Source organism: Penicillium expansum (assembly GCF_000769745.1).
Source record: "Penicillium expansum strain MD-8 chromosome Unknown contig48, whole genome shotgun sequence".
In the NCBI taxonomy this organism is placed as follows: Eukaryota; Fungi; Ascomycota; class Eurotiomycetes; order Eurotiales; family Aspergillaceae; genus Penicillium; species Penicillium expansum.
Genome location: NW_015971175.1, coordinates 130,622 through 155,225, shown reverse-complemented (window position 1 = coordinate 155,225; position 24,604 = coordinate 130,622). Strand labels below are relative to the sequence as shown.

General features: G+C 50.4%; 7 protein-coding genes across 7 annotated transcripts; 6 read left to right on the top strand and 1 right to left on the bottom strand.

Annotated features, from left to right (window-relative positions):
• Positions 1-134: 134 nt before the first annotated feature.
• Positions 135-3,604, top strand: ireA (bifunctional endoribonuclease/protein kinase IRE1; the record flags this gene model as incomplete). The annotated part of the gene is made up of 2 exons (XM_016739061.1): positions 135-3,094; positions 3,148-3,604. 2 exons carry the CDS (start codon positions 135-137, stop codon positions 3,602-3,604), a joined length of 3,417 nt encoding a protein of 1,138 aa, XP_016602948.1.
• A 573-nt stretch (positions 3,605-4,177) lies between these two features.
• Positions 4,178-7,231, top strand: PEX2_017850 (uncharacterized protein; the record flags this gene model as incomplete). The annotated part of the gene is made up of 2 exons (XM_016739060.1): positions 4,178-4,434; positions 4,513-7,231. 2 exons carry the CDS (start codon positions 4,178-4,180, stop codon positions 7,229-7,231), a joined length of 2,976 nt encoding a protein of 991 aa, XP_016602947.1.
• Positions 7,232-7,855: 624 nt separating this feature from the next.
• Positions 7,856-10,521, top strand: PEX2_017840 (Branched-chain amino acid aminotransferase II; the record flags this gene model as incomplete). The annotated part of the gene is made up of 4 exons (XM_016739059.1): positions 7,856-7,875; positions 7,924-9,148; positions 9,297-9,408; positions 9,458-10,521. 4 exons carry the CDS (start codon positions 7,856-7,858, stop codon positions 10,519-10,521), a joined length of 2,421 nt encoding a protein of 806 aa, XP_016602946.1.
• Positions 10,522-11,597: 1,076 nt separating this feature from the next.
• On the top strand, positions 11,598-15,914 carry PEX2_017830 (CDR ABC transporter; the record flags this gene model as incomplete). The annotated part of the gene is made up of 1 exon (XM_016739058.1): positions 11,598-15,914. The coding sequence occupies one exon, from the start codon at positions 11,598-11,600 to the stop codon at positions 15,912-15,914; it is 4,317 nt and encodes a 1,438-aa protein (XP_016602945.1).
• Positions 15,915-16,460: 546 nt separating this feature from the next.
• PEX2_017820 (uncharacterized protein) lies at positions 16,461-17,177 on the top strand (the record flags this gene model as incomplete). Its single annotated transcript, XM_016739057.1, has 1 exon — positions 16,461-17,177. The coding sequence occupies one exon, from the start codon at positions 16,461-16,463 to the stop codon at positions 17,175-17,177; it is 717 nt and encodes a 238-aa protein (XP_016602944.1).
• Positions 17,178-20,382: 3,205 nt separating this feature from the next.
• PEX2_017810 (Kha1p) lies at positions 20,383-23,178 on the top strand (the record flags this gene model as incomplete). The annotated part of the gene is made up of 3 exons (XM_016739056.1): positions 20,383-20,517; positions 20,571-21,650; positions 21,712-23,178. 3 exons carry the CDS (start codon positions 20,383-20,385, stop codon positions 23,176-23,178), a joined length of 2,682 nt encoding a protein of 893 aa, XP_016602943.1.
• A 365-nt stretch (positions 23,179-23,543) lies between these two features.
• PEX2_017800 (uncharacterized protein) lies at positions 23,544-24,515 on the bottom strand (the record flags this gene model as incomplete). The annotated part of the gene is made up of 1 exon (XM_016739055.1): positions 23,544-24,515. One exon carries the CDS (start codon positions 24,513-24,515, stop codon positions 23,544-23,546), a length of 972 nt encoding a protein of 323 aa, XP_016602942.1.
• Positions 24,516-24,604: the final 89 nt, after the last annotated feature.

The following is a 24,604-nucleotide window of genomic DNA, read 5'->3' as shown; positions in this document are numbered from 1 at the left end:
ACTCGCTCCACACTTTCACTCGAACCGTTAAACCTTTGTCCATTTCAGCATCGGCCTATGCGACGCCCTCCGCTACCTCCTTCACTCCCTCGATCGTCTACCTACCCTTCAATCTTTGTGCTGACAGCTCCACGATGCGGTGGCGGCTGCCGGGCGTCCGTTCGACACTCCCCGCCAGTGTCGCACTCCTCCTTCTCCCAGCTCTGGTTGCTCCGCTGCAGCAGTCAGATACCCATGACCCCATCTCTCGTCTCTCTGTGCCACTAGCACAAGAGTCATCAAAACAACATGCGGCCCATTTAGTCGCACCACCCATCGTGAAACCCAACGATGCGAGCGCCCTTGCTACTCTGGCTCTGGCAGGCTCCGGCCGCGCCGTTCGAGCCCCTCCTGTCCAAGCCAGCAGCACTGCTGCGGGTTTGGCTTCGCAGCTTCACGCGCGGTCCTTGCAGGACTGGGAGGTTGAGGATTTTGTGCTGCTGGCGACCGTCGACGGAACCATTCACGCCCGTGATCGCAAGACCGGGACTGCTCGCTGGGCCCTGGAGGTCCCGAGTAGTCCTGTGGTCGAAAGCATCTACCACCGAGCGAATCGTTCCAGTTTTGACGATACAGAGCCTGAAGACGACTTTTTATGGATCGTCGAACCGAGCCAAGATGGCAGCCTTTATATCTACAGCCCCGCCCCAGATGCCGGCTTGCAAAAGCTCGGCTTAACTGTGAAGCAGCTTGTTGACGAAACCCCCTATTCCGGCACCGAGCCTGCTGTAACCTATACCGCCCGGAAAGAAACTACATTGTATACCATTGACGCCCGGACTGGCAGCATTCTGCGGGTGTTTAGTTCTCGTGGTCCGATTACCGCTGCACCGGAATGTCGGAAGGTGAATGGAGAAGATCCAGACTCCGATGAGTGCGAGTCGACATCTGGCACTTTGGTTCTTGGTCGGGTTGAATATGCCGTCGCCATACAAAACACCGAGACCGGAGATCCAATTTGCACCTTGAAATACTCCGAGTGGGCACCGAACAACCGTGATATGGACCTACAGAGCCAGTACTACCGGACGATGGATGAAAGCCACATCTACAGCATGCATGATGGCGTTGTGCTGGGATTCGATCACTCACGGATGGATCGGCCTCGCTATACCCAGCGCTTTTCATCACCCGTGGCGCGAGTTTTTGACGTGGTTCGTCCTGCCAACAAAGATGCACCAGATGCTTCAACCCCGCTAGTCCTGCTCTCACAACCTCTTCAGCCACCGGATCCAGATTATGGATCTCTTGACGATGACAGGGATATGCGTGTGTTCATCGATTGCACTGAGGCAGGGGGCTGGTATGCCTTCTCGGAGGAAACATATCCCCTGGCCACGGGCCGCGCTCCCATGGCGCAGTGCTATGACAAAGACTTCTTCCGCCGGGGGCAAGCACTTATGAGTCTGAGTGCGCGTCAGCAGCGGAATGCGTTAGCCGGTGTTCACTCTCTCACTGGCCCTCGTATCATCCGTCCACACATTCCTAGAATCGCCGGGTCATCTACCTCTGAACTCTCAAATGACAAACCCCGGGATATCCTTCGCAGTCCTTCCGAGCTGGCTTTGCCTCCCGCATTACGAAATAGCGCCATCATCCGCAAGAGCTGGGACAACGCTTTGGATATTGTCGTGACATTGATTTTACTGTTCATTTGCACATTCATCTACTTCAACTCGCACCACCTTCGCGATTTGGCCAAGCAAAAATTGGACATCAAGAATATCATAAACTCAAGTGATAAGCCTTCTTTATCGACCCCTTCCACCCCTGTTGTCGACAGTGCCCCGGATATCAATCGTTCCTCCACACCAACTCAACAGGTCCCTAGCGTCACAGTCAGTTTAGACTTGGATGATGCGTCACCGGAGGGTGCATCCACCCCACGTGCCTCGCGAGACTACACTCCAGACTCCACCCCGCGGGTACAGATTCGTGAGCCGTCACGTGGCCCTGAGGACGAGGACGCCGACGAGGCTGGAAAGCCAAAGAAAAAGCCCCGCGCTCGTGGTTCTCGAGGAGGAAAGTCACACCGCCGTCGCAAGAAGCCTGGCAGTGAGGGTGATAGCCCTGAGGGGGCCGATCAGGCCGTGGAGCAGGCCAATGGCCTTGCCCCACAGCCTCGACATGAGCACGATGTTCCGATGGTCCGGACGGTTTCGAACGAGATCATGGAGATGGATGGCGTTGTTCGCATCGGCCGGCTTCGGGTTTTCACTGATGTTGTGCTTGGGCATGGCAGCCATGGAACCGTGGTCTACCGCGGTTCGTTCGATGGAAGAGACGTCGCGGTCAAGCGTATGTTGATGGAATTCTATGACATTGCATCGCACGAGGTGGGCCTATTGCAGGAAAGTGATGACCATCATAACGTGATCCGATACTTTTGCCGTGAGCAAGCCACTGGGTTCTTGTATATTGGCCTCGAGCTTTGTCCAGCGTCTCTTCAGGATGTGATTGAGCGCCCCGCTAGCTACCCGGAACTAGTCCAAACTGGCTTAGATCTGCCCGATGTACTGCGGCAGATCACCCAGGGTGTCCGTTACCTGCACTCTTTGAAAATCGTCCATCGTGATTTGAAACCGCAGAACATTCTTGTGGCTATGCCGCGTGGCCGGACTGTTTCACGGTCATTGCGGCTCCTTATCTCGGATTTCGGCCTGTGCAAGAAACTTGAAGACAACCAAAGCTCGTTCCGGGCAACCACTGCCCACGCCGCTGGAACTTCGGGCTGGCGTGCTCCAGAACTCCTAGTGGACGATGACGGTCCTATGTCCCTCGCATCCCAGCACACCGAGTCCTCGGAGCCTGCTGTGGTGGACCCACAGACAAACCGCCGCGCCACTAGGGCCATTGACATCTTCTCATTGGGTTGTGTGTTCTACTACGTCTTAACCCGTGGCAGTCACCCATTCGATAAGAATGGCAAATTTATGCGCGAAGCAAACATCGTCAAGGGCCAATTCGATTTGGAGGAATTAAACCGCCTAGGCGACTACGCTTTCGAGGCGGATGATTTAATCCGCTCAATGCTATCTTTAGACCCTCGCCAACGGTAAGCATTCTTCTTTCCGAAAACAGATTCAACTTACTAACATGAATTTCTAGTCCTGACGCAAGCGCTGTGTTGATGCACCCGTTCTTCTGGCCCCCATCAGACCGTCTCACGTTCCTCTGCGATGTCTCTGACCACTTCGAATTCGAGCCCCGTGACCCTCCATCAGACTCGCTGCTTTGCCTGGAATCAGTGGCTGAGCGAGTGATGGGTCCTGAAATGGATTTCCTGCGCTCATTGCCGCGGGACTTTAAAGACAATCTCGGCAAGCAGCGCAAGTACACTGGGGCACGGATGCTAGATCTCTTGAGGGCTCTTCGCAACAAGCGCAATCATTACAATGATATGCCTGATCATCTTAAGGAAAATATTGGCGGCTTGCCTGAAGGATATCTCAATTTCTGGACATACAGGTTCCCAAGCTTGTTGATGAGCTGTCATGCGGTTGTTGTTGAGCTGGGGTTGACTCGCAATGATCGCTTCCGGAGGTACTTTGTGCCTCCAGAATAATCCTTCGCCCAGGGATTTCCTTTAGAAATCATATATAAACATACTTCAAGAATTTATCTTATCTGTATACTATTTACGTGGTCTATGGATATACGTAGTGCATCTGCGTTGTATGGCATTTCCCAGGAACCCGTAACTTTAGAATATCACTCCACATGTATAGGATCCAAGGTAATAACGCAGTAGCACAGATAATTTATTTTCTTGTTCTTCTCACTTAAATTAGCAGATGTGTCTTATAGACAGATAAAGTGGATCGCCGACGTGATTACTTCGCGCCAGTTTCTTCCGCGTTCTGATTCCCTCCGCATCTTTTTTTTCTTTGCCCTCCCACCCATTCACCCTGCACCATTCCATTTGGTGTTTGGCACCTTGTCTCTTTGAGAGGTCATGTGTCTCTGATCAATTCATCTTTGTTAGTTTGCTCCCTAGCATTAATTACCGTTCCACGCCAGCTTTGCCAGTTTTTACTAGCAGCTACCGTCACTTCAACTTCCCTCCCCCACGCGCCATTGCTCCAATCAAAACCATCGGCTGTATGCGCCTCCACTACTTATTTTCACGTTTGACGTAATGGTGTTCCTGCGACTTTCAATCAAGGTCTTCCCGCGGGAGCAGCTGAGCTCGAGCTCAAGCTCCGGCTGGGGCAGGACCTTCCTCGGCGCGCGAAAGGCTACCAACGATGACTCTAGCCAGGGATCTGCAGTCTCAACGACGTTGAAGAAACCCGGTGTCTTCTTGCTTGTCCTTGAACACCCCGAAGAGGTTTCCCTTGGCGGACTTGCGGGCATGATCCAAGAACATTGGGCAAAGCTCCACCCAGAGCTAGAGTGAGTGTTCACATACTTGATAGATGAGAAACTTATCCGGTTTGCCGAACTCCAATTGCTAACTCCGTTGGTTGATAGACCGCTTTCAATTAAGAAAATCCTCGACGATACGAAGGAGGACCTCGATCTTTATCCCGACCTGACTGTTGCCGATGTCTGGGTTGACTATGGAAAGGCTCGCACCGATGGCCTTGACCAGCGTGGCTCCGTTCGCGTTCTTCAGAAGCCTACCGCCGCTGCCCCCGAGCGATTCCCCTCTGTCGATCAGGATTGGGATGCCGCTATTGTTGCCTACGAGCGCAAGCGTGCCATGAAGGATAAAAAGCAAGCCATGGAAACTCAATTTCCTGCGATTCAGGAAGAAGACGAGGAGAGCAGCGCCCAATCGCCGCGTAGTCACTCTCGATCTCTCTCTCAATCTCATGTTCAATGGGAACATTCGCCTGAATCGCCTCAGCATACCAATAATGACCCTCATGTCTCAGCTCAGAAGTCACCAGTTGAGCACCGCCATCGCGATTTACCTGTTTCTTCTGTGGAAATCTATAATCACAATCACGTCACCGCTTCCCCACCAGCGAAGTTCACAGGCCCTACCATTGCTGGGACGCCGCCTCTCAGGCGTGAAAGTGAGGAGCTCGGCGAGTCTCCATCACCAGCCGAGCGACGAGCATCCAGCGCCAGATCCCAACCTACACCTGCATCTGAAGCTGCCAGCTCACCGGAACCGCAGCCTCAGCCGCAAAAGCTCGTAAAGCTACCCATTGCGAGTAGTACAGCTCATCGGACAATTACGCAAATGCCCGATGACGCTGAATCTCCACCTATGTCGTCTGCGCCAAACCCTCTCATTCCCCACCAACCGACGCAATCTACTGAGGAAGCTACTGCGAGCTCCAGCGACATGGAGCAGGAGTCTGCTCCGCGTCGTATCGTGAAAATACCATTCAAGCCGGGTATGACAAATGGAGTTAAGGGACAAGGACATCTGGCGGCAGTGGCTCAGATTGTATCCCAACCCCCGCAGAAAAAGCAAGCAGAAACGGTAATCGGGATCTCCAGTGAGTCGTCGAGCGAGGAGGAAAGCGACAGTGAGGATGAAGAGGTTGAAGCGGAGAAGAAGAACGCCGAGCAGGATCAAAGGGAAACAGGAGACCAGACCGACTCTGAATCTGAATCTGAGTCTGAGTCTGAGTCTGAATCAGACTCTGATGCCAGCGAAGAGAATGCGCCCAAGGATGAGCCCATCACTCCTCGAATTGATCTAGAGGGCGATGTACAGATGGCAGAGCCTAAAGTAACGAGGAGCTCCCGGTCCTCAGAACAGTCGGATCTTTCGATGTCGAAAACCAACGGTGCAACCCTTGAGACTCAATCACGCAAGCGAAAGCAGGCCTCTGAAGAGCCCACGTCGGTTAAAGAAGCTCGCCAAGGACAGGCTCACCCCTCCACTCGGCCCCCATCCACCCCTCCTCGGTCTGTGCCTGTGGTCGTTGTGCGCTCTGGACAGGCTCGACAGTCTATGTCAAAGTCACCAGGTGCCCAAACGAGTCCAATGCGCAGACGAATCCGTGCACCTTCTTTCTCGAGCCCAGCCCGACAAGCTAGTGTTCGAGAGGAGAATGAAGCACCCCCCAAGCCTCCTCAATTTGGAATTGGCCTGGGGATCACACAGAGCCCTCCTAGCAAGCAACCCGTCAGGCTGGATCCTTCGCAAGAATCTGACGTAACGTCCACCCAGAATTCTTTTGGCGGACCGCTTTTCCCAAGTAGCAACGTGACTGTTGCCGTTGGGCATACTTTTACTTCTGTTAACAAACAGACCCCAGCAATTGAGAGAACGAAAACGCTGCAATCGGCTATCCGTGCCAAGGATTCCCCGGCAACGGAGAGGCGATCTGTGTCTTTCGCCGAGGGAGAGAATCTTGCTTCTAGCTTGGATCCCGCTCCACGCTCCACCCCGCGCAATACTGCGATTAGCAAATCCACTACCAAGGGTACTCCTTCGAGCGCCACCCCACGAAAGGCCACATCCAAGGCCAAGGTCACTCAGCAGACGCCCACCGCTGTCAAATCTACTCTGGGAACACGTTCGACCTCCACATCTAGCAAAGCCACGCCTAAGACCAAGGTCAATAATCAAACATCCATATCCACTTCCGAAGATGCTCAGGCAACACCGTCCAGTTCTCAGGTGGTATACCCGCCCGGCTTCGATATCGACCAGTTGACCCAGGAAGTTGAAGTCGAAAAGAAAGCGAAGGCAAAGGCCAAGGAGGACGAGAAAGCACGAAGGGACAAGGAAACCGTGGAGAGGGCCGAAATCGAGCACAAGCTTCGGGAAAACTATGATCCCCAGCTTACGCTCATTTTAACTGAGATGCAGAAGATCTTGCAGAGATTGTCCAGCTCCAGGCTGGAATACGCCAAGCGAAAGCCGCTCCGCGTCAGACTTGAAGCCTTGCGCGAAGATCTGAAAGTCTGTGAACAAAGGGTGGAAGCACAAAAGTCCACCCCTCGGGAACCTGTCGCAAAAAAATTAAAACCAACCCTTAAGGAGTTGCTGGACAGCAAAAAAAAGGAAATGGATGTTAAACTACGACCTGAGCCAAAGTCCGCCCCAGCTCCCCGCGGTGATGTGTACGAAGTGCCCAGCTCCGGTGAGTCTGAGTCCGAGTCCGAGTCTGAGTCTGAGTCCGACTCCAGCAGTGATGACAGCGACAGTGAGTCGGGCGACATTATGCCCGATGGCCAGTCGGTCAAACTGCGCAAGCCCTGGTCTCAACGACCCAATTAAGATGCACGTTTTGCTTTTTAAGATATCCTATTGTTTTCCATGCATATGACGCATTGTTTTGTTACCCCTGCCAACATTGAAATAGCCCTGTACATTGTTTTCACCAGTGTATGTATGATATTGAACCAACGCTGAACACAAAATGTAATCTTCATCTCAAATATTGTGGTTGAACCCAGTTGAGGACATAAACACCTACTAGTAACTCCTATATTGGAATGCTGGATGTTGAATTAGTACTTTTGTACTCCGTACAAAGTAAAGTGTATAAATATCGATTCTACGCTAGTGGTTGCATGTGTGCCTCAGCCGTTGCGTGATCATAGCCATAGCCGGCCTTGAGTTCCGGCTCGGATATTCGTTCTGAAAAACCATAGGATCGATAAATCCGATGACTATTCAAGGCAATTCTATGGCTTTCTAGCCACTCGATTATGGGGTGATTCTATTCTGATGGCATCATCTTGATATTATTTTGCCATTGCTCCAATTTTGGCATAGCTCAATCTTCAACAATTGAAGCAAACAATCATACATCGGCAACATCAACATTTAGTCGATCATTTACCTCAATACTCATTCCAACTGTTATTTTACGTTGGTGATCCACAACTACTCCCGACCATGGCGGCCGTAATGCCCAGGTAAGTGTTGCCACCGCACACAGCCAGCCTCACTCTAATGTAACGCAGCACGGCATACACGCCGCACCCTACCAAAATGATGAAGGCAGCACAGTGGATGGGCACACGAGAAGTAGAAGTGGGAATCGTACCCAAGCCGAAGATCACAGACCCCGGCGACGCCATTGTCCAAATCACCCACTGCACGATCTCCGGTTCAGACATCCACCTGTACGAAGGCGAGCTCAAAGACGCAATGGAAAAAGGCGACATTCTCGGCCAAGAGGCAATCGGCATTGTAGAAGAAGTCGGGCCGGATGTCAAAACCCTCAATTCCGGAGACCGGGTCATCATCCTACCTGTCATCTCGTGTGGCACCTGCAGCTATTGCCAGCGACAGGAGTATTCGCTTTGTGACAACACAAACCCATCCAAGGAAATGGAAGCCGCGTACGGCCACAGACTCAGCGGGAAGCTGGGGTACAGCCGGCTGTGTGGCGGGTATCCAGGGGACCAGGCGGAGTACTGCCGTGTGCCGCATGCGGACTTATCATGTGTCAGGGCGCCGGAGCATATCGATGCGCGGAAATTACTTGGCCTGACGAACGTCGTGACCACCGCTTGGCATGCGCTGGAGTTGGCTGACATGCAGCAAGGCGATGTGGTGGGTGTATGGGGTTGTGGACCGATTGGCCTTGCTACACAGCGACTGGCGAAGCTCCGTGGAGCTAGGAAGGTGTATGCCATGGATAAGGATCCACAGCGACTTCGGATCGCTGAGGACTTCGGCATGACTCCTGTCGATGTGGATGCTCATCCTGATGTGGCTGAGTACATTCTATCAATTCAGGACCATGGTCTTGATCGGTCTATTGAGGCTAGTGGGTTCCGTAGTTCGCCGAAAACTGAGTATCCAGCTATGAGGGCGATTGGGCTTGAGAAGGATAGTAGTGATACACTATCGGCGATGATCAAGGCAACCCGTAAGGGTGGTAATTTGGCATTGGTTGGGGATTTCTTCTTCATGACACATGATTTCCCGATTGGGCCTTTGATGCAGAAAGCGCTAACAGTGCGGGGGGGTCAAACGTGGCCGCAAAAGGTGAATTGCTTTTTTTTCTTCTTCCGGTTTGAATTGATAGCTTACCAGGTGCAGTATTATCCGTTTTTGATGGATCTGGTGGTGCAAGGCAAGCTTGATACGGCGTGGATGTTCACGTATGTGGATGAATTCGAGAACATCGCGGACATGTACCAGAAGTTCTCGCAGCATGAGGTCCCAGGCAAACTGAAAGTGTGTCTAGTGACGGCGTTTGGACGCAGCCAACAGATGCAAAGCTACAGCGACCTACCAGTCCAACACCTAAGTTATGATGTTGACGAGTACTAGTCAGCATAGTCAGCAAAAGCCTTGGAAACCTTAAAACTCCCATATAAATTAGCCTTGGCCCCCCGCGGGGATTAGCATCTCCACACTTCTTCATCAATTCTTCATGTTCCCCCCGCCACCCATTGCACTCGATTGGAATAACCTGGGCTTTAAAGTCCGGGATGGTAAGTAATAGTTCCTTAGTAAGTGATAGTAGGTTCTCATTCATCCCAGGCAACGGCCATGTCGAAATCCACTTCTCCAATAGCGGTGAGAATAAATGGTCCGCACCGCAATTCGTCGCCTCACCCTTCCTACCAATACACGGGATGGCGCCGGGCTTGAACTACGGTCAGCAAGTCTACGAAGGCCTTAAAGCCTTCCGCCACCCAGCCAATGACAAGATAACCATCTTTCGCCCCGACCGCAACGCCAAGCGCATGCAGTACTCCGCTGAAGTAGTCTCCATCCCGCCCGTTCCGAAGGACTTGTTCATCGAATGCGTGCGGTTAGCAGTCGGTGCAAACGCCGAGTATGTCCCGCCCCATGACTCCGGCGCCGCGATGTATGTCCGGCCCATGCTTTTTGGCTCCTCTGCACAGTTAGGGCTGAGTCCACCGGATGGGTACACGTTAGCTGTATTTGCTATGCCAACTGGCGTATACCACGGGGCTACTGCGGTTGAAGCACTGATCTTGGAAGATTTTGATCGCTGTGCACCGCATGGAACCGGTGCTGCTAAGGTTGGTGGAAATTATGCGCCAGTGTTGCGGCACAGTGACCGGGCGCGGCGGGAGGGTTTTGGAATTACCCTTCATTTGGATAGTGCGACTCGCAGTGAGGTCGATGAGTTCTCGACTTCTGCTTTCATTGGAGTGAAGCGCGACGGAGATCAGATCACTGTGATCCAGCCGGATAGCCAGAATGCGATCGACTCCGTTACGGCGGCGTCGGTGCTGGAAATTGCGCGCACGTTGGGCTACCGGGTGGAGAAGAGGCGGGTTGCTTACGAGGAGCTGCGCGAGTTCGATGAGGTTATTGCTGCTGGTACGGCAGCGGCGTTGGTGCCTGTAGGTAGCATTACGATGCAGTCCCGTGGTGATAAATTTGAGTACCGTTGCGGGGCTCAAAAGGAGGGTGGTGAGGTTTGCGTTAAGTTGCTGCAGACGCTTCGTGGTATACAATCGGGAACTATCGAGGATACTTTTGGTTGGAACTATGAGGTGCAGGCACCACCGAAGGGATGGACACAGCAAGAGCAGGAGGAGATTGAGCTAAGCGGTGCCAATGTCCCATAAATAGGTTCTAGGGCTGAGACGGGTCCACCTAACTAAAATGAGCCTCAAATTTCGCTTTGTCCACTAAAAATACCAATATTTAGTTATCATGTTTTTACCACTTAAGTGAGCTACATTCTCCTGGGCTACCGTTTGGGTGTAACTAAATTGGACCATTTCTTCCCTGAGGATAATCTTACTCTGAGCAAAAACCGTTCTTTCTTGTTCTGATCTACCTGAGATATGTTCTCTAGCGTTGCAGGAACGGATGTATGTGCCGAGTACTCCGTAATATGGTTCCTATTCCCCTCAATATATATGGGCAGAGATAACTCGGGAGCTCCAACGTTCTCAGAGTTAAACCGACGGGGAGTAGGATTTGATAGAGCCTTTAGAGCACGTTACACATATCCTGTACTTATTCTTAAGAAAGTGATCTAATAAAAGTGGTCTAATTCCTGAGGCCCAAGGCCATAAATACAGATGTGCAAACCTTGCAAAAAAGACCAAAAAGACCACGGGGCTAGGCTATGGAGATAGGGGAAATCGCCCTAATCACCGATACCTCCAGCTCGGGGTCGGACAAGGAGTCGGGGATATATGCGGTAGAGTCCGTGTGGATCTACGTGGGCCCAATATTTGACGTAAAACTCGTATAAAACGGACTAGGCACCCATATCTAAATAATGGTACAGAGTAAAAATAGGGATCCTAAACGGAGTGATGTGAAGGAATGGGGTACATACTCGCGGAAATTTGATGTCCATATAGTATTGTATTTCTCAATATATAAATTTTTGAAATATGCATGATTATCAGATTAAAACAAAAGTTGTTAATCCTAACAATCCTAGTTAATAATAACCTTGGAAGTTCTTAGGCCCACTAAAATACCTAGGTAAAGGATTTCGGTCGGTGAAGCGGAGTCCGTTCCTCCGTTATACATCGGAAAGCCTCCACCCCGATGAAAGATGGACAACTCCGGTGGCTTCGTTGTCCGTGCCCCGATAAAATGATTTTGATTAAAAGGGCTGGGTTCGCCTGTCTGTTCCAAGAGATCAGACTTCTACGAAATTACACACACTAGTCCACTCGACATGGAGAAGGACTATGATGAGCCCGAGTTCGCTCCAATCACGGTGCGAACTGCAACTGTATTAGAGGAGCGAGAACAACAGACCTTGACTCGCATTGCCTCTAGCAAACTTGGCCAACAACTTTCAAAATCGGCGAGCAAGAAAGACGGTCTCGCCCCCCACCTTGATCCCACCAACCCTCTATTTGATCATCGCCGATGGGCGCAAATGGTCTTGGACCAAGCCAACGATTCAGGCATTGATATCCCCCACCAAGGCGTGGTCTTCTCCAATCTATCCATCAGCGGCTCCGGCTCCGCTCTACAATACCAGGAAACCCTCACTTCCAGTTTGAAAGTGCCCTTCCGAGCTGCGACAAGAGCTTTGACCGGACGGATCTCACCACCAAGACAAATCCTTCGCAGCTTCGATGGCTTACTTCAGGGGGGAGAACTCCTTCTTGTCCTCGGTCGACCCGGTAGTGGATGTACGACATTCCTGAAGACTATCTGCGGACACCTTGGAGGGTTGACAGTGGAGCCTGAAAGTATACTTCACTACAAAGGAGTTGCATTTGACCATATGATCAAACATCACCGAGGAGAGGTTGCATACAACAAGGAGGTCGACCTACATTTCCCCCACTTGACCGTGGGCCAGACCCTTACATTCGCCGCCCATGCTCGTGCACCCCAACAACGTCTGGAGGGTGTGACCCGCAATGAATACGTTGAGACAATCACTCAGGTGGTCCTGTCCGTCTTTGGATTGTCTCACACCTACAACACCAAGGTAGGCAACGACTTTGTACGTGGTGTTAGTGGAGGCGAGAGAAAGCGAGTCAGTATTGCCGAGATGTTTCTGGCTCGCTGTCGCATCGGAGCATGGGACAACAGCACCCGTGGTCTGGATGCCGCATCCGCTCTGAAATTTGTGAGCTCGCTGCGTCTCGCAGCCGATATGGGACAATCCTGCCATGCCATTGCAGCCTACCAAGCATCGCAGTCAATGTATGATCTTTTTGACAAGGTGGTCCTTCTATACGAGGGATACCAGATCTACTACGGATCCAGAGAGCGTGCAGCATCCTATTTCGAAGACATGGGCTGGGAGAGACCCGAGCGCCAAGTCAGCGGTGACTTCTTGACTGCTATCACTAACCCAGCAGAACGCACGGCTCGGCCTGGCATGGAGAACAAGGTTCCCCGCACAGCGAAGGAGTTTTCCGAGCATTGGAAAAAGAGCCCGGAGTATCAGCTTTTGCACAAGGATATTTCCAAGTTCGAAAGTGAGCATCCACCAAATGGAGACGACGCAAAAAGGCTCATGGAAAGCCACGAAGAGCGGCAAGCCCGCCACACTCGATCTCGCAGCCCTTTCCTGCTCTCCATCCCTATGCAAGTGCGCCTTTGCATGCACAGAGCCTACCAGCGAATGCTCCAAGATCTCCCAACAGCAATGGCACCTGTCATTGTTCAGATCGTTCTATCTCTGATCATCGGATCCATTTTTTACAATACTCCAGACTCGCCCAGTTACTTCTTCCAAAAGGGTGCAGTGATGTACTTTGCTGTGCTTATGAACGCTCTACTTACGATCAACGAAATTCTTCAACTCTATGCTCAGCGCCCTGTTGTCGAAAAGCAAGCTGGTTACGCCTTTGTCCACCCATTCACTGAAGCACTAGCCAGTATCGTCGTTGATCTACCGATCAAGATCGTACGAATCTCAATCTTCACAGTAGTCCTCTACTTCATGGCAAACCTGCGCCGCGAAGCGGGAGCTTTCTTCACCCATTACCTATTCTTGCTCACTGCAGTTCTAACCATGTCTGGTCTGTTCCGCAGTGTCGGTGCATTGACTAAATCTGTGGGTCAGGCTATGGCGATTGCTGGTGTGCTTGTGCTCTGCATTGTCGTTTATACTGGGTTTACTCTGCCGCAGCCGTACATGCATCCGTGGCTTTCCTGGATCCGTTGGATCAACCCGATCTACTATACCTTCGAAGCCCTCGTGGCCAATGAATTCCATGGTCGAACATTCGACTGTTCCGCATTCATCCCAAGTTATGGAACTGGCACGTCCTTCATTTGCTCCACTGTCGGTGCGGTCGCCGGTCAACGAACTGTATCTGGGGATGCTTTCATTGAGAAGAACTACGAGTACAAGCACTCTCACCTGTGGCGGAACTATGGAATTCTCATCGCCTTTTTGATCGCTCTCAACGCGCTCTACTTGGCCGCCACAGAGTATCTCACTGATGACAAGTCAAAGGCCGAGGCCTTGGTCTTCCGCCCCGGACATGCACCCAAATATTTGCAGGAAGGTCACAGTATCGAGCTTGGAGTCGAGGAGGTCAATAAGCTCGAGCTGCAGAAAACTAGTGACACTATCCGTCTGCCCGAGCAAAAGGACATTCTCTCATGGAACTCTCTCAACTACGACATCCCCGTGAAGGAGGGCACCCGACGACTCTTGGACAATGTCAATGGCTGGGTCAAACCTGGTAGCCTGACTGCCTTGATGGGTGTTTCTGGAGCTGGAAAGACAACACTTCTTGATGTTCTTGCACAGAGAGTCTCCATTGGTGTTGTCTCTGGTGATATCTTCGTGAACGGCAAGGGCCTTGCGGCCAACTTCCCCCGTCGGACCGGATACGTACAACAGCAAGATCTTCATCTTGACAGCACAACTGTGAGAGAAGCTTTGCGTTTCAGTGCTATGCTTCGTCAGCCCCAAAAGGTTACCAAGCAAGAGAAGTATGAGTACGTGGAACAAGTCATCCAAATCTTGGGCATGGAAGATTTCGCCGAAGCGGTCGTGGGAAGCCTGGGAGAGGGTCTAAACGTCGAGCAAAGGAAGCTGCTTAGCATTGGTGTCGAACTTGCTGCAAAGCCTACCCTGCTTATCTTCCTCGACGAACCTACTAGCGGTCTCGACTCCCAAAGCTCTTGGACTATTTGTCAGTTCCTCAGAAGACTTGCAGATCACGGCCAGGCTGTCCTCGCGACAATCCACCAACCTAGCGCGCAGTTGTTCCAAACCTTCGATCGATTGCTTTTCCTTGCAAAGGGAGGAAAAACAGTGTATTTTGGTGATATCGGAAGCCAATCCTCCACTCTTCTGAAATACTTCGAGCACAATGGTGCTCGTCCATGTGAGCAACTCGAGAACCCCGCCGAATACATACTGGAGATGGTTGCCGGTGATTCTTGCCCAATAGACTGGGTTGAAGCCTGGAACAAGAGCCCAGAGTACGAAGAGGTACTTGCTGAGGTCGAACGACTTCATCACGCCCGCAAGCCGTCTGTTCAACAACCATGCCTGGACGAGTCTGATGATGTCGATGACGACTCCGAGTTCGCCATGCCACTCAGCAGCCAGCTATACTATGTTCTTGCAAGAGTCTTCCAACAGTACTACCGTCAGCCAGAATACGTCTACTCCAAGTTCATTTTGGGCATTGTGTCTGGTTTATTCATTGGCTTCTCATTCTGGAAAGCAGACAACAGCCAACAAGGCTTCCAAAACGTGCTTTTCAGTATCTTCCTGCTGTGCACAATTTTCAACACCCTTGTCAACCAGATCATGCCCAAATTTGTCGTCCAGCGCTCCCTCTACGAGGTCCGCGAACGCCCATCCCGCATCTATTCCTGGAAGGTCTTCATCCTATCCCAGATGCTCGTCGAAGTCCCCTTCCAAATCTGCCTCGGAATCTGTTCCTGGGCCTGCTTCTACTGGGCCGTCTTCGGCGCCGACCAAGACTCCGAGCGCCGCTCCCTGATCATGCTCTTCATCGTACAATTTTACATCTACGCCGCAAGCATGGCACAGCTAGTCGTCTGCGCAATCCCAGAGCCTGCACTCGCAGCCCTGCTTGCCACGCTGATGTTCGGTCTTTCCTTCATCTTCAACGGTGTAATGCAGCCACCCGATGATCTCCCCCGCTTCTGGATCTTCATGTACCGCGTCTCGCCGTTCACCTACTACATCGGCGGTATCGGGGCTACGGCGCTCCATGGCCGCCCGGTTGAGTGCAATAAGGCGGAGATGAGTGTCTTCGATCCGCCTGCTGGTCAGACCTGCTTCCAGTATATGGAAAAGTACCTTGCGTCTGCGCCCGGGAAGCTTGCCAATTACAATGCTACATCCGGTTGTGAGTACTGCTCTCTCAGCTCGGCCGATCAGTACCTTTCTGCGAGGAAGATTGAGTGGGGTGATCGCTGGAGAAACTACGGAATCTTCTGGTGCTATTTCATTTTCAACGTCTTTGCTGCTATCACGCTCTATTACCTCTTCAGGGTGCGAAGCTCCAAGGCTAAGACAAAGAAGGCTTGATTGACTCTGGTGGTGGATGGTGTTACGAAGTTTTGCATTTTGCTTGGTGTTTCATTGGTCTTCTTCGTCTCTGCATATGAGATCTTTGTTCTTGTACAATTACTGCATATTTTTATACCTGGCTCGTTTATACATAGATGCCGATAGAAGGCATGGCCTTGTTTATATAATCAAACGTCTCATCTCCTTCTTTTGCTTTTGTTCATTCACAACATGTAAGATTGGCAGATACTGATCTTTGATGCTTTTCTTTGTCTTGAAGTTAGAGAGGAGGCCGTTTAACAACAAAATGTTGGCTCAACATTGTTTCTCTTCAGATGAGACACCCCACCCCGGTGTAGAATGTTCACCCGTCTCAAAAACATTATGTCTCATTCATTAATGCTGAATATCTTTGATTGTTTTTCCTAGTGTGTGAAATCCAACGAAATTATTTGGTTTGTGTCTCAGATGGTCTATATAGACCAGCTATTTCCTCCTCCGTATGCTGCTGTATTCATCAGTCTTTTTCATCCTACACTTCTAATCAGTCTCAACCCAGCCAAAATGGACGAATTCTGCATCCCCCGAACCCAAATCCCGGAGCGTCTCTACCGTGTGCAGCATGACAAATCCTTCACAAATGATATTGAAGCTGGGCTAGTTGCGTCTGACGCGCAAACTTTTACCGAGAACACAGAGGAATTCGCGCTCGCCGTCCAGTATCATATCAATGACTACAAAACTAACAGCGACACCATGTTTATCTCAACTTTTGCCAGCAAGGCTCAGGCCGAAGACTGGATGTGTCGCAAATGGCGCTTGTATGGAGAAGGTGCCCAAATCTTGGAGATCGAAACTAGTCGTCTTGGTCATGGGTACGTGTACCGCGCTGGTGAAGTGGCTCACACCCTACAGGTGGGCGTGGCACAGACAACGTACCAAGACCTTTACAATGAGTACTTGATTCTGCACTCTGTTCCTGCTCGCGCTATCATTGCTCGACGGGCTCGGATGATGACCCATGGCTTGGAAAACAAGGATTCTGTGGACCCCGCAGGAAATGACAGCTCAGATGCGACACCATCAGAAAGAGCATCGCCTGTGCCGACTTTCCAGCCGTATTTGAGTCCGTTAGCACGGAATATGGCTAGATTGCTTCAGACACCACGTCGGTCTCTCATTCGGGGTGAGTCTCAATTTTCCGGCACTCCGCGTGGCTCAACTTCTACGAGAGGCTCTTCGCAAGGGTCACTCTCCCCCGGCTCGCCATTTATTGATTAAGTGGCTCTACAGCTATTTGCCTAACTATGAGGTGATTGGTAGAAGGTCATTGGTTTCCCTTTCAAGAGTTGTATCTCGGTTTTCCTTTGCTATTCTACAGTTGGTTTGCATTGCTGTGATTCTTTAGATCCTAGATAGACTGAATTCATTTAGATTAAGATAGATCCCATCATCTTATCATTTCATTGTATTGTACTTCGAAAGATAAATCTGATTGGTACCACATAATTAGAGTATCGTAATCCAACAGTCTTGCGCCAAAGGCATCAGAAGGTATGAGGCTTACCCACAATACTAATATCCATGATTGTTAATATGGAAAGTCATAAATGAGCGATCAATTCGCGGCACAATTCCCGGACACCTTAAATCCAAGGCTACATTGGTGATAGGAGCAAATATTTTCGAAATCTTCTATTTCGCCAGGGGAATGTATTGACTATAGCTTAGTACACATGAATTTTCAGAGCAACAAGGCGTCGTTAAATCAAATTGCACTTCAAACTTGCATGTAGAAGAATGTTTAGCACTGGATAAGGGGATTCCGAATGGCTGCGCTTTAGTTAGGGTCTAGTCAAGCCTTCTTGATAAGTATACCCTGAATCCTAGGCAGCAAACTAAACGGTTCTTCAGGCTCTTCGATCTCGTGTGGGTTTTCCCACTCTCCACCGTTGATAATGTCGGCCAACACATTCCGGGTCAAATGACATCCGACAAACGTGCTCCAGGCAGGATTGCAGCAAGCTAAGGTTTCCTCATATTAGCCCGTCGCCCGGAAAAGAAGAAGAAAGGCCGACAAGAGACAGACATACCTTGCGCTGCAGTCGTTAAACGGTTTCTACTCGATCTATGTTCCCAGAATATAAATTTGCCTCCAGGCTTGAGTAGCTTCCAAACCTCCTTCATCACGTTCTTCGGATCCTTTACGGCACACAGGACCTGGATGCATAACACGGTATCCAAGCTTCCCTCGGTGATTCCCTCTTCTCTCAGAACATCGCTATCTTCAACCCCACAAGCTATAACCTTATACTTATCCCGCAGGTTATGCTTGTCCAACTTGGCATGTATGACGTCTTTGAATTGGGGATTAGGTTCAATGCCATAGATATGTTTGACAAGAGAGGTATCATAACGATGAATCTGATTGCCTGGCCCAGGGCCCAGTTCGAGGATAATGCCACCAGCGGCTTGTACGAGCGAGGGAACAATAGTTGTGTCTTCGTACGCGATAAAATTGCTAGCTGCGTATGACGGTCAGTCTACTCTGTACACGAGTTGAGTAATGGAATAAATGGTGAGTGGGCTAGGTTACAGGTTATACTGAACAACTTTGCCGAAGCAGCATCTCGAATTTGTCGTGGGCGGCCAAGTGCTGCGAGACCGTCTCGACGAACCGCTTGTGTCAAAGCTTTCCAGTGGACTGTAGTGGGGGGATGGTTAGTGGAGTTGTGAAAATTGTTTGGGCGACAAAGGCTTACGGCAAATAGAGAACCAGATCATGCCCCATAGACGGAGAATGGAAACAAGGCGGCCAGGTTTGGGAGACATGGTTATCTACGTGAGGCGGTGATAAATGATGCCGAAGCCCTTTGGGGAAAAAAAGGACCAAAAAAGACCAAAAAGCGAAGCGAGTGATATGCTCGTAGAATAGAGAGAATTGTGTTGGGGAGAAAACAGAAGTAGGATGTTAGTGAGCGATATAGTCACAGAGTTGCTTTATCAATCCATACCAGTTTAGCTCTAGTCTACAACTTAGGGCTTATCTAGCGAATGGGGGCCGGGAGTATTCATAGTGGAGCGTGTCGAATAGAAGGCGATAGCCCTGGAGGCTTCCACCTTGATGATCTAATGAGGGCTTATGGGGCAATATAGACTATTACAGAGAGGGTTACCTTAGCGAAAGAGCCTGGACTGCTACTTCCATACATTTCGATTTACCGATAGTTGAACATGTTCATTCTCAACATGCTACCCATCTGAAAAGCAGTCTTATCATAAGATAGCATAACGCAATTAAGAGCGTCAGTAGACCTCATGCGAGAACTGAGTCTTCCCAATTTATTTTTTACTACTTTTCAAGAGATCTCTAAAGCAAAGCGAGAGACATTCAGGGATTTAAGAACAACAAACGTAGTGGGAATGGCAGGCTATATATATATTCTCTGTGGGCAAGCTCAAAATATAAAGCAATACAGAGCACACAGCGGCAAACTACATACAAGACAGAATATTGGTTTCACAATATTTATACGCGAAAAAGAATATTCAATCAATTTCCAGATAACCAGTAAGTCCACAGGTTTAGCCCCCAAAAGACTGTTTGGGCGGAGTTGCTTTTTTTGTTTAAATATCTGTGGAGGTTGTCGTGTATTTTTCCAAGCATGTATCTGTTAGAAAATGAGATGAAGGTGTATACATCACAGAATACTCGGTCTATGAAAACGTATACAACATATGTCACTATCAGGGTTCTGTACAGAGAGGTGTCGAAGGCGGCCTATATTCAGCCTTGCTAACTGCATTTGGACTTTCAGGCATTCAGGCATTGAGCATTCAGGCATCCAGGCATCAAATGGGTGCGACCTGAGCGCTATACCCCTTTGTAATCTATAGAGATTACCTAGGTATAATTGATTTTACTATACGTAAGTATGTTTATTTCAAGGCAAGGCTATATTTAGTAGGTATATATGTGTACATAGGTGTATGTACCTAGGCAATCTGGGGTAGATCATCTGCCTCGTCTAGAAAGGCCCGAGCTGTCAACATCACCACGTGGGAACTTAAAAAAAAAGCGGAGATTATTGATACAGATGCATATACATATGTACTTTATTAGTAGTTTCAGAATGTAATACAATATATGCCTAGGTAGTATGGAGGAATGTAGTAGATATGTTTGGCCGCATGCGGGTTTCTCCCCAAGAGAAGCCCAAAGAATGGCTTGTGATTTAACCCTGGGAATCATTCAATCCTTTTACCTTTTAACTAAGTCACTAGGTAACGGGGTAAGAGGGTAAGTGTTTGGCCAATCCAATTTGAGATGAGCGAAGCCAAGCCGTTAAAAGGATCCATGGCACTTCAAATCTTATTGGCCCCCTCGTATTAGCGCAGACTCTCACTTTCATTTATCTCTCCAGCTTGACTTACAAAACTCCCCCCCTTTGCCTCTTCTCTCTGCTTAAGCTGGACATCATCCAGCATGGCAACCGCCAACGCGACCACTACGGCTACGGCCAACAGCACTAACGTGGTCAGCCCGCAGGGTGGCATCCTCGAAGGTGGCAACCCAACCCATTATGACTCCAAGAACCCACTAGTATTGTTTATTATCCAGGTAACTATCTCGCTATCTGAGAAAACAGAAATGTAACAAAAACTAACAAACAGGCCGTTATAATTATTGTGCTATGCCGCTTGATCCACTGGCCCCTCTCGAAGCTTCGTCAGCCCCGAGTGATCGCAGAGGTGATCGGGGGAATTGTTCTGGGCCCATCGGTGATGGGTCGCATCCCCGGATTTACCGACGCCATTTTCCCGACCGCTAGCATTCCTAGCCTCAATGTAGTCGCTAATCTGGGCCTGGTACTCTTTCTTTTCTTGGTCGGTCTTGAGACCGACCTGCGCTTCCTGATCAGTAATTGGCGGGTCGCTTTGAGCGTATCTGCCGCAGGCATGGTCTTGCCCTTCGGGTTGGGTTGTGCCATCTCATATGGCCTTTATCATGAGTTCCATGACGACCCTGGTACTAAACCCATCGCCTTTGGTACCTACCTGCTGTTCATCGGTATCGCCATGGCCATCACGGCCTTCCCCGTGCTGTGTCGTATCCTCACTGAACTGAAGCTGCTCTCAACCCGGGTCGGTGTTATCGTGCTATCCGCCGGGGTTGGTAATGATGTGGTGGGCTGGATCCTCCTTGCATTGTGTGTCGCTCTTGTCAACGCGGGCAGTGGCATCACGGCTCTGTACGTGCTGCTAGTCTGCGTCGCCTATATGCTCTTTTTGACTTTCGCTTTCCGCCCGCTGTTCCTTCGCTTCCTCGAGAAAACGGGTAGCTTGCAAAAAGGACCCAGCCAGTCGGTGGTCGCCCTGACATTGCTCATTGCTCTGGCCTCGGCCTTCTTCACGCAGGTTATTGGTGTTCACGCCATTTTTGGAGGCTTTGTGATCGGCTTGATCTGCCCGCACGAAGGTGGCTTTGCCATCAAAATCACCGAGAAAGTTGAGGACTTGGTCGCTGTCATTTTCCTGCCACTTTATTTCACCCTGTCCGGTCTGAGTACCAACCTGGGCCTTCTTGACTCTGGAATCGTCTGGGGTTACGTGGTTGGTGTAATTGCCATCGCCTTCATTGCCAAGGTCACCGGAGGTGCTGTTGCGTCACGGCTCTGTGGCCTTTTGTGGCGTGAAAGCTTTTCGATCGGTGTGCTGATGAGTTGTAAGGGTTTGGTGGAATTAATTGTGCTGGTAAGTATTAATACTAGTCGACGTTCCCCGATTGAGAATGTTGGCTAATTCAACATCACAGAACATTGGCCTCCAAGCCAAGATTTTGAGCACTCGCACGTTTACAATCTTCGTCGTGATGGCCTTGGTCACCACATTCCTTACCACTCCATTAACCACCTGGCTGTATCCGAGATGGTACCAGGTCAAGGTTGAGCGATGGAGACGCGGGGAAATTGACTGGGAAGGCAACCCTGTCCAGCGCGATGACCGCAATGACAGCGTCGCCCTTGCCAAGGGTCAGTTGAAGACCGTCCCAGTACGCAAGCTCCTCGTCTATCTTCGTCTCGATGGTCTTTCAGGTGTCTGTACTGTAGCAGCCCTCCTCAGCCCAAAGCGACGTGCATCTGTGTCATCACGCATTCACCCAGCAAAGATGCCAAAGCAAACCGAGCAAACTGTTGAAGACCCAATTACCCCAGAAGAGGAGGAAAATACCACACTTAAGGTGCACGGTGTTAGGCTAATGGAACTGACCGACCGTGATTCCAGTGTCATGAAGGTTGCTGCTGCGGGCGAGCACGCGCTGTGGGATCCGGTGGTCAATACCTTCCGCGCCTTCGGAGACTGGCATGATCTCTCGCTCATGGCTGGTGTATCTGTTGTCCCTGAGCACTCTTACGCAGACACCGTCATCGGCATGGCGCAGCAGGACACTGCAGATATGCTCCTTCTCCCCTGGAGCGAGACTGGAACACTAGCCGACCACCACAACGGACTGGAGATCGACGACGCGAATCGTTTCTCCAACGGCGCCTACACAAGCTTTGTTTCTGATATCCTAGAGCGTGTCACCGGCCATGTAGGCATCTTAATTGAATACAGCCCAGCCTCGGCCTCATCAAAGCGACCTGTGATCTCACGCACCGCCAGCGGTCTGAGCCTTCAAGGCTCCATCTTCGCTCGCCAGCCAACCGGCAGCCGCTCCCACCACATTGTTCTCCCATTCTTTGGAGGTGATGACGACCGCTTCGCTCTTCGCCTGGTCATGCAGCTCGCTCATAATGACCAAGTCACTGCGACTGTGATTCAAATTGGCGGACTGGGTAGTGACAGCGCCAAAACAGGCGCGTCGACTGCAGTTTCTGCCTCGACCTCAAGTGCGCTCCCCGCGTCCAGCTCTCAATCCGATATGGTCTTCTTCGAGACACTCCGTGATTCAGTGCCAGAGGAACTCCAAGAGCGCATCGTCTTCCACCAACCAGGTGCCAACGAGACTATTACCGACGCAGTTCAACTGGCTGTCGTTTCTGTGCGTGAAGAACTTAACCACACATCCAACAAGGCAAACAACATTGTCATCGTTGGTCGTCGTAGTATCTCTTCTGAGATTGAGCTGGGTCTTTCGGAGGACAGTATTGGCCATGATACCCGCCGGGCTCTGGGAGCTGTCGGTACTGCAATGGTACAGCCTGAGAGTAAGATTTACGGTAGTGTGTTGGTGCTGCAGGCTGGGACCGACACTGGGTTGGCTGATTACTATGGCTGAACATATTTTGACATGTGGCTCGAAGCAATTGTGAATATTTGATTACATATTTGTGAAGAGATAATTTGCTCGTATCAACATTTTGGAACATGCTATATTCAAAGATTATACATAAAAAAGTCGATCTCACAAAATGAGGCTTTTCTCCGCCTTTTTATGCGGGCTATCTATGAAACTGAGAAGGGGCGCAAGATATCTGTGAAAAAAAAGACATCTGAAATGGCTTTTGGAAAGATCAAGTAAAAGGAGATTGCGAGGCCGCGGCCAACTATTCTAATCGCCCATAAATATGACAAGATCACCAACAAATGTGACTGAGTAAAAGAGAGCCAGAAGCCAGAGCCAAAACGCCAGCTAGAAGGATGTCATGGATTCCGGAGAACACCAGATGAAGTAGATGAAGAATGACCGGAGCTCCTCCCTTCCCAAAACCACGGCGGACTGTACTGGCGACGATCCCGCATCGGCGACTCCAGATTCCGAGGCCGATCTCTATCCGACGGAAACGAGCTAACTGCATAGATCTCCCGCGTACTGGAGTCCATTTCCTGGCTTTCCGAGGCACCGCGTGCAACCGCGACCAATTTACCAAGGATAGCATATTCAAGCTTCAACTTGATACTGTACGCGACAGGCTTGAACAAGACCTGCACAGCATAGTAGCCGACATATTCGATGACGACGACCGAGATATCCAACAAAAGAATGAGGATATTGATAACCAGCAACTGGTTCAAAATTCCCTGTGGACGACCTTCAGGCCTGAGACGAAGCAATTTGACCGTTTCCCAGACGTAAATGCTGGATATGATCAATTCCTGCACACAGAAACAGACCAGCTGGACACGCTCCATGATATCGTACCCGCGTGCCCAGCGAGTTGCCGGATGAGCAACAGTTCCGTACAATAAAACTGTAGTCGGGATATGCAAGAGCACAGCGTCGATACAGATCATCGACAAAACACCGCGCAGTAGCTTCCTATTCTGCAGTACGAGATGTAGCCGCGACCACAGCACGACCGACTGGCCGGTGATCATGCCGTACCAGCCCAGGACGATGAAGGTCACGCATACCCAGGGAGTGACGCCAATTGGGAAGAAGAGAAGGACAAACCCGAGGCAGTACGGGACGATGCAGACGGAGGAGATGAGTAGGCTCCAAAAGTAGATGCCGTGCCAACGCTTGAAGGAGAATAAGCAGAGGATAACAAGTTCGATGGCATTGTACCAGGCTAAAGCGGCGAAGGCGGCGAATACGCCTGTGCGGGTTAAATCGGATGTACCGTAGCTGTGGATGAGGGAGCTTGCAAAGCTGTTGGCGTTTTCGGTGGCCATTGGCGATAGAGGGACATTGCGGGTTGTCCTCCGGGGTACGAAGTAGATGAATATGAGATATAGATATAGGGGGATTGAGGACAGGGAGA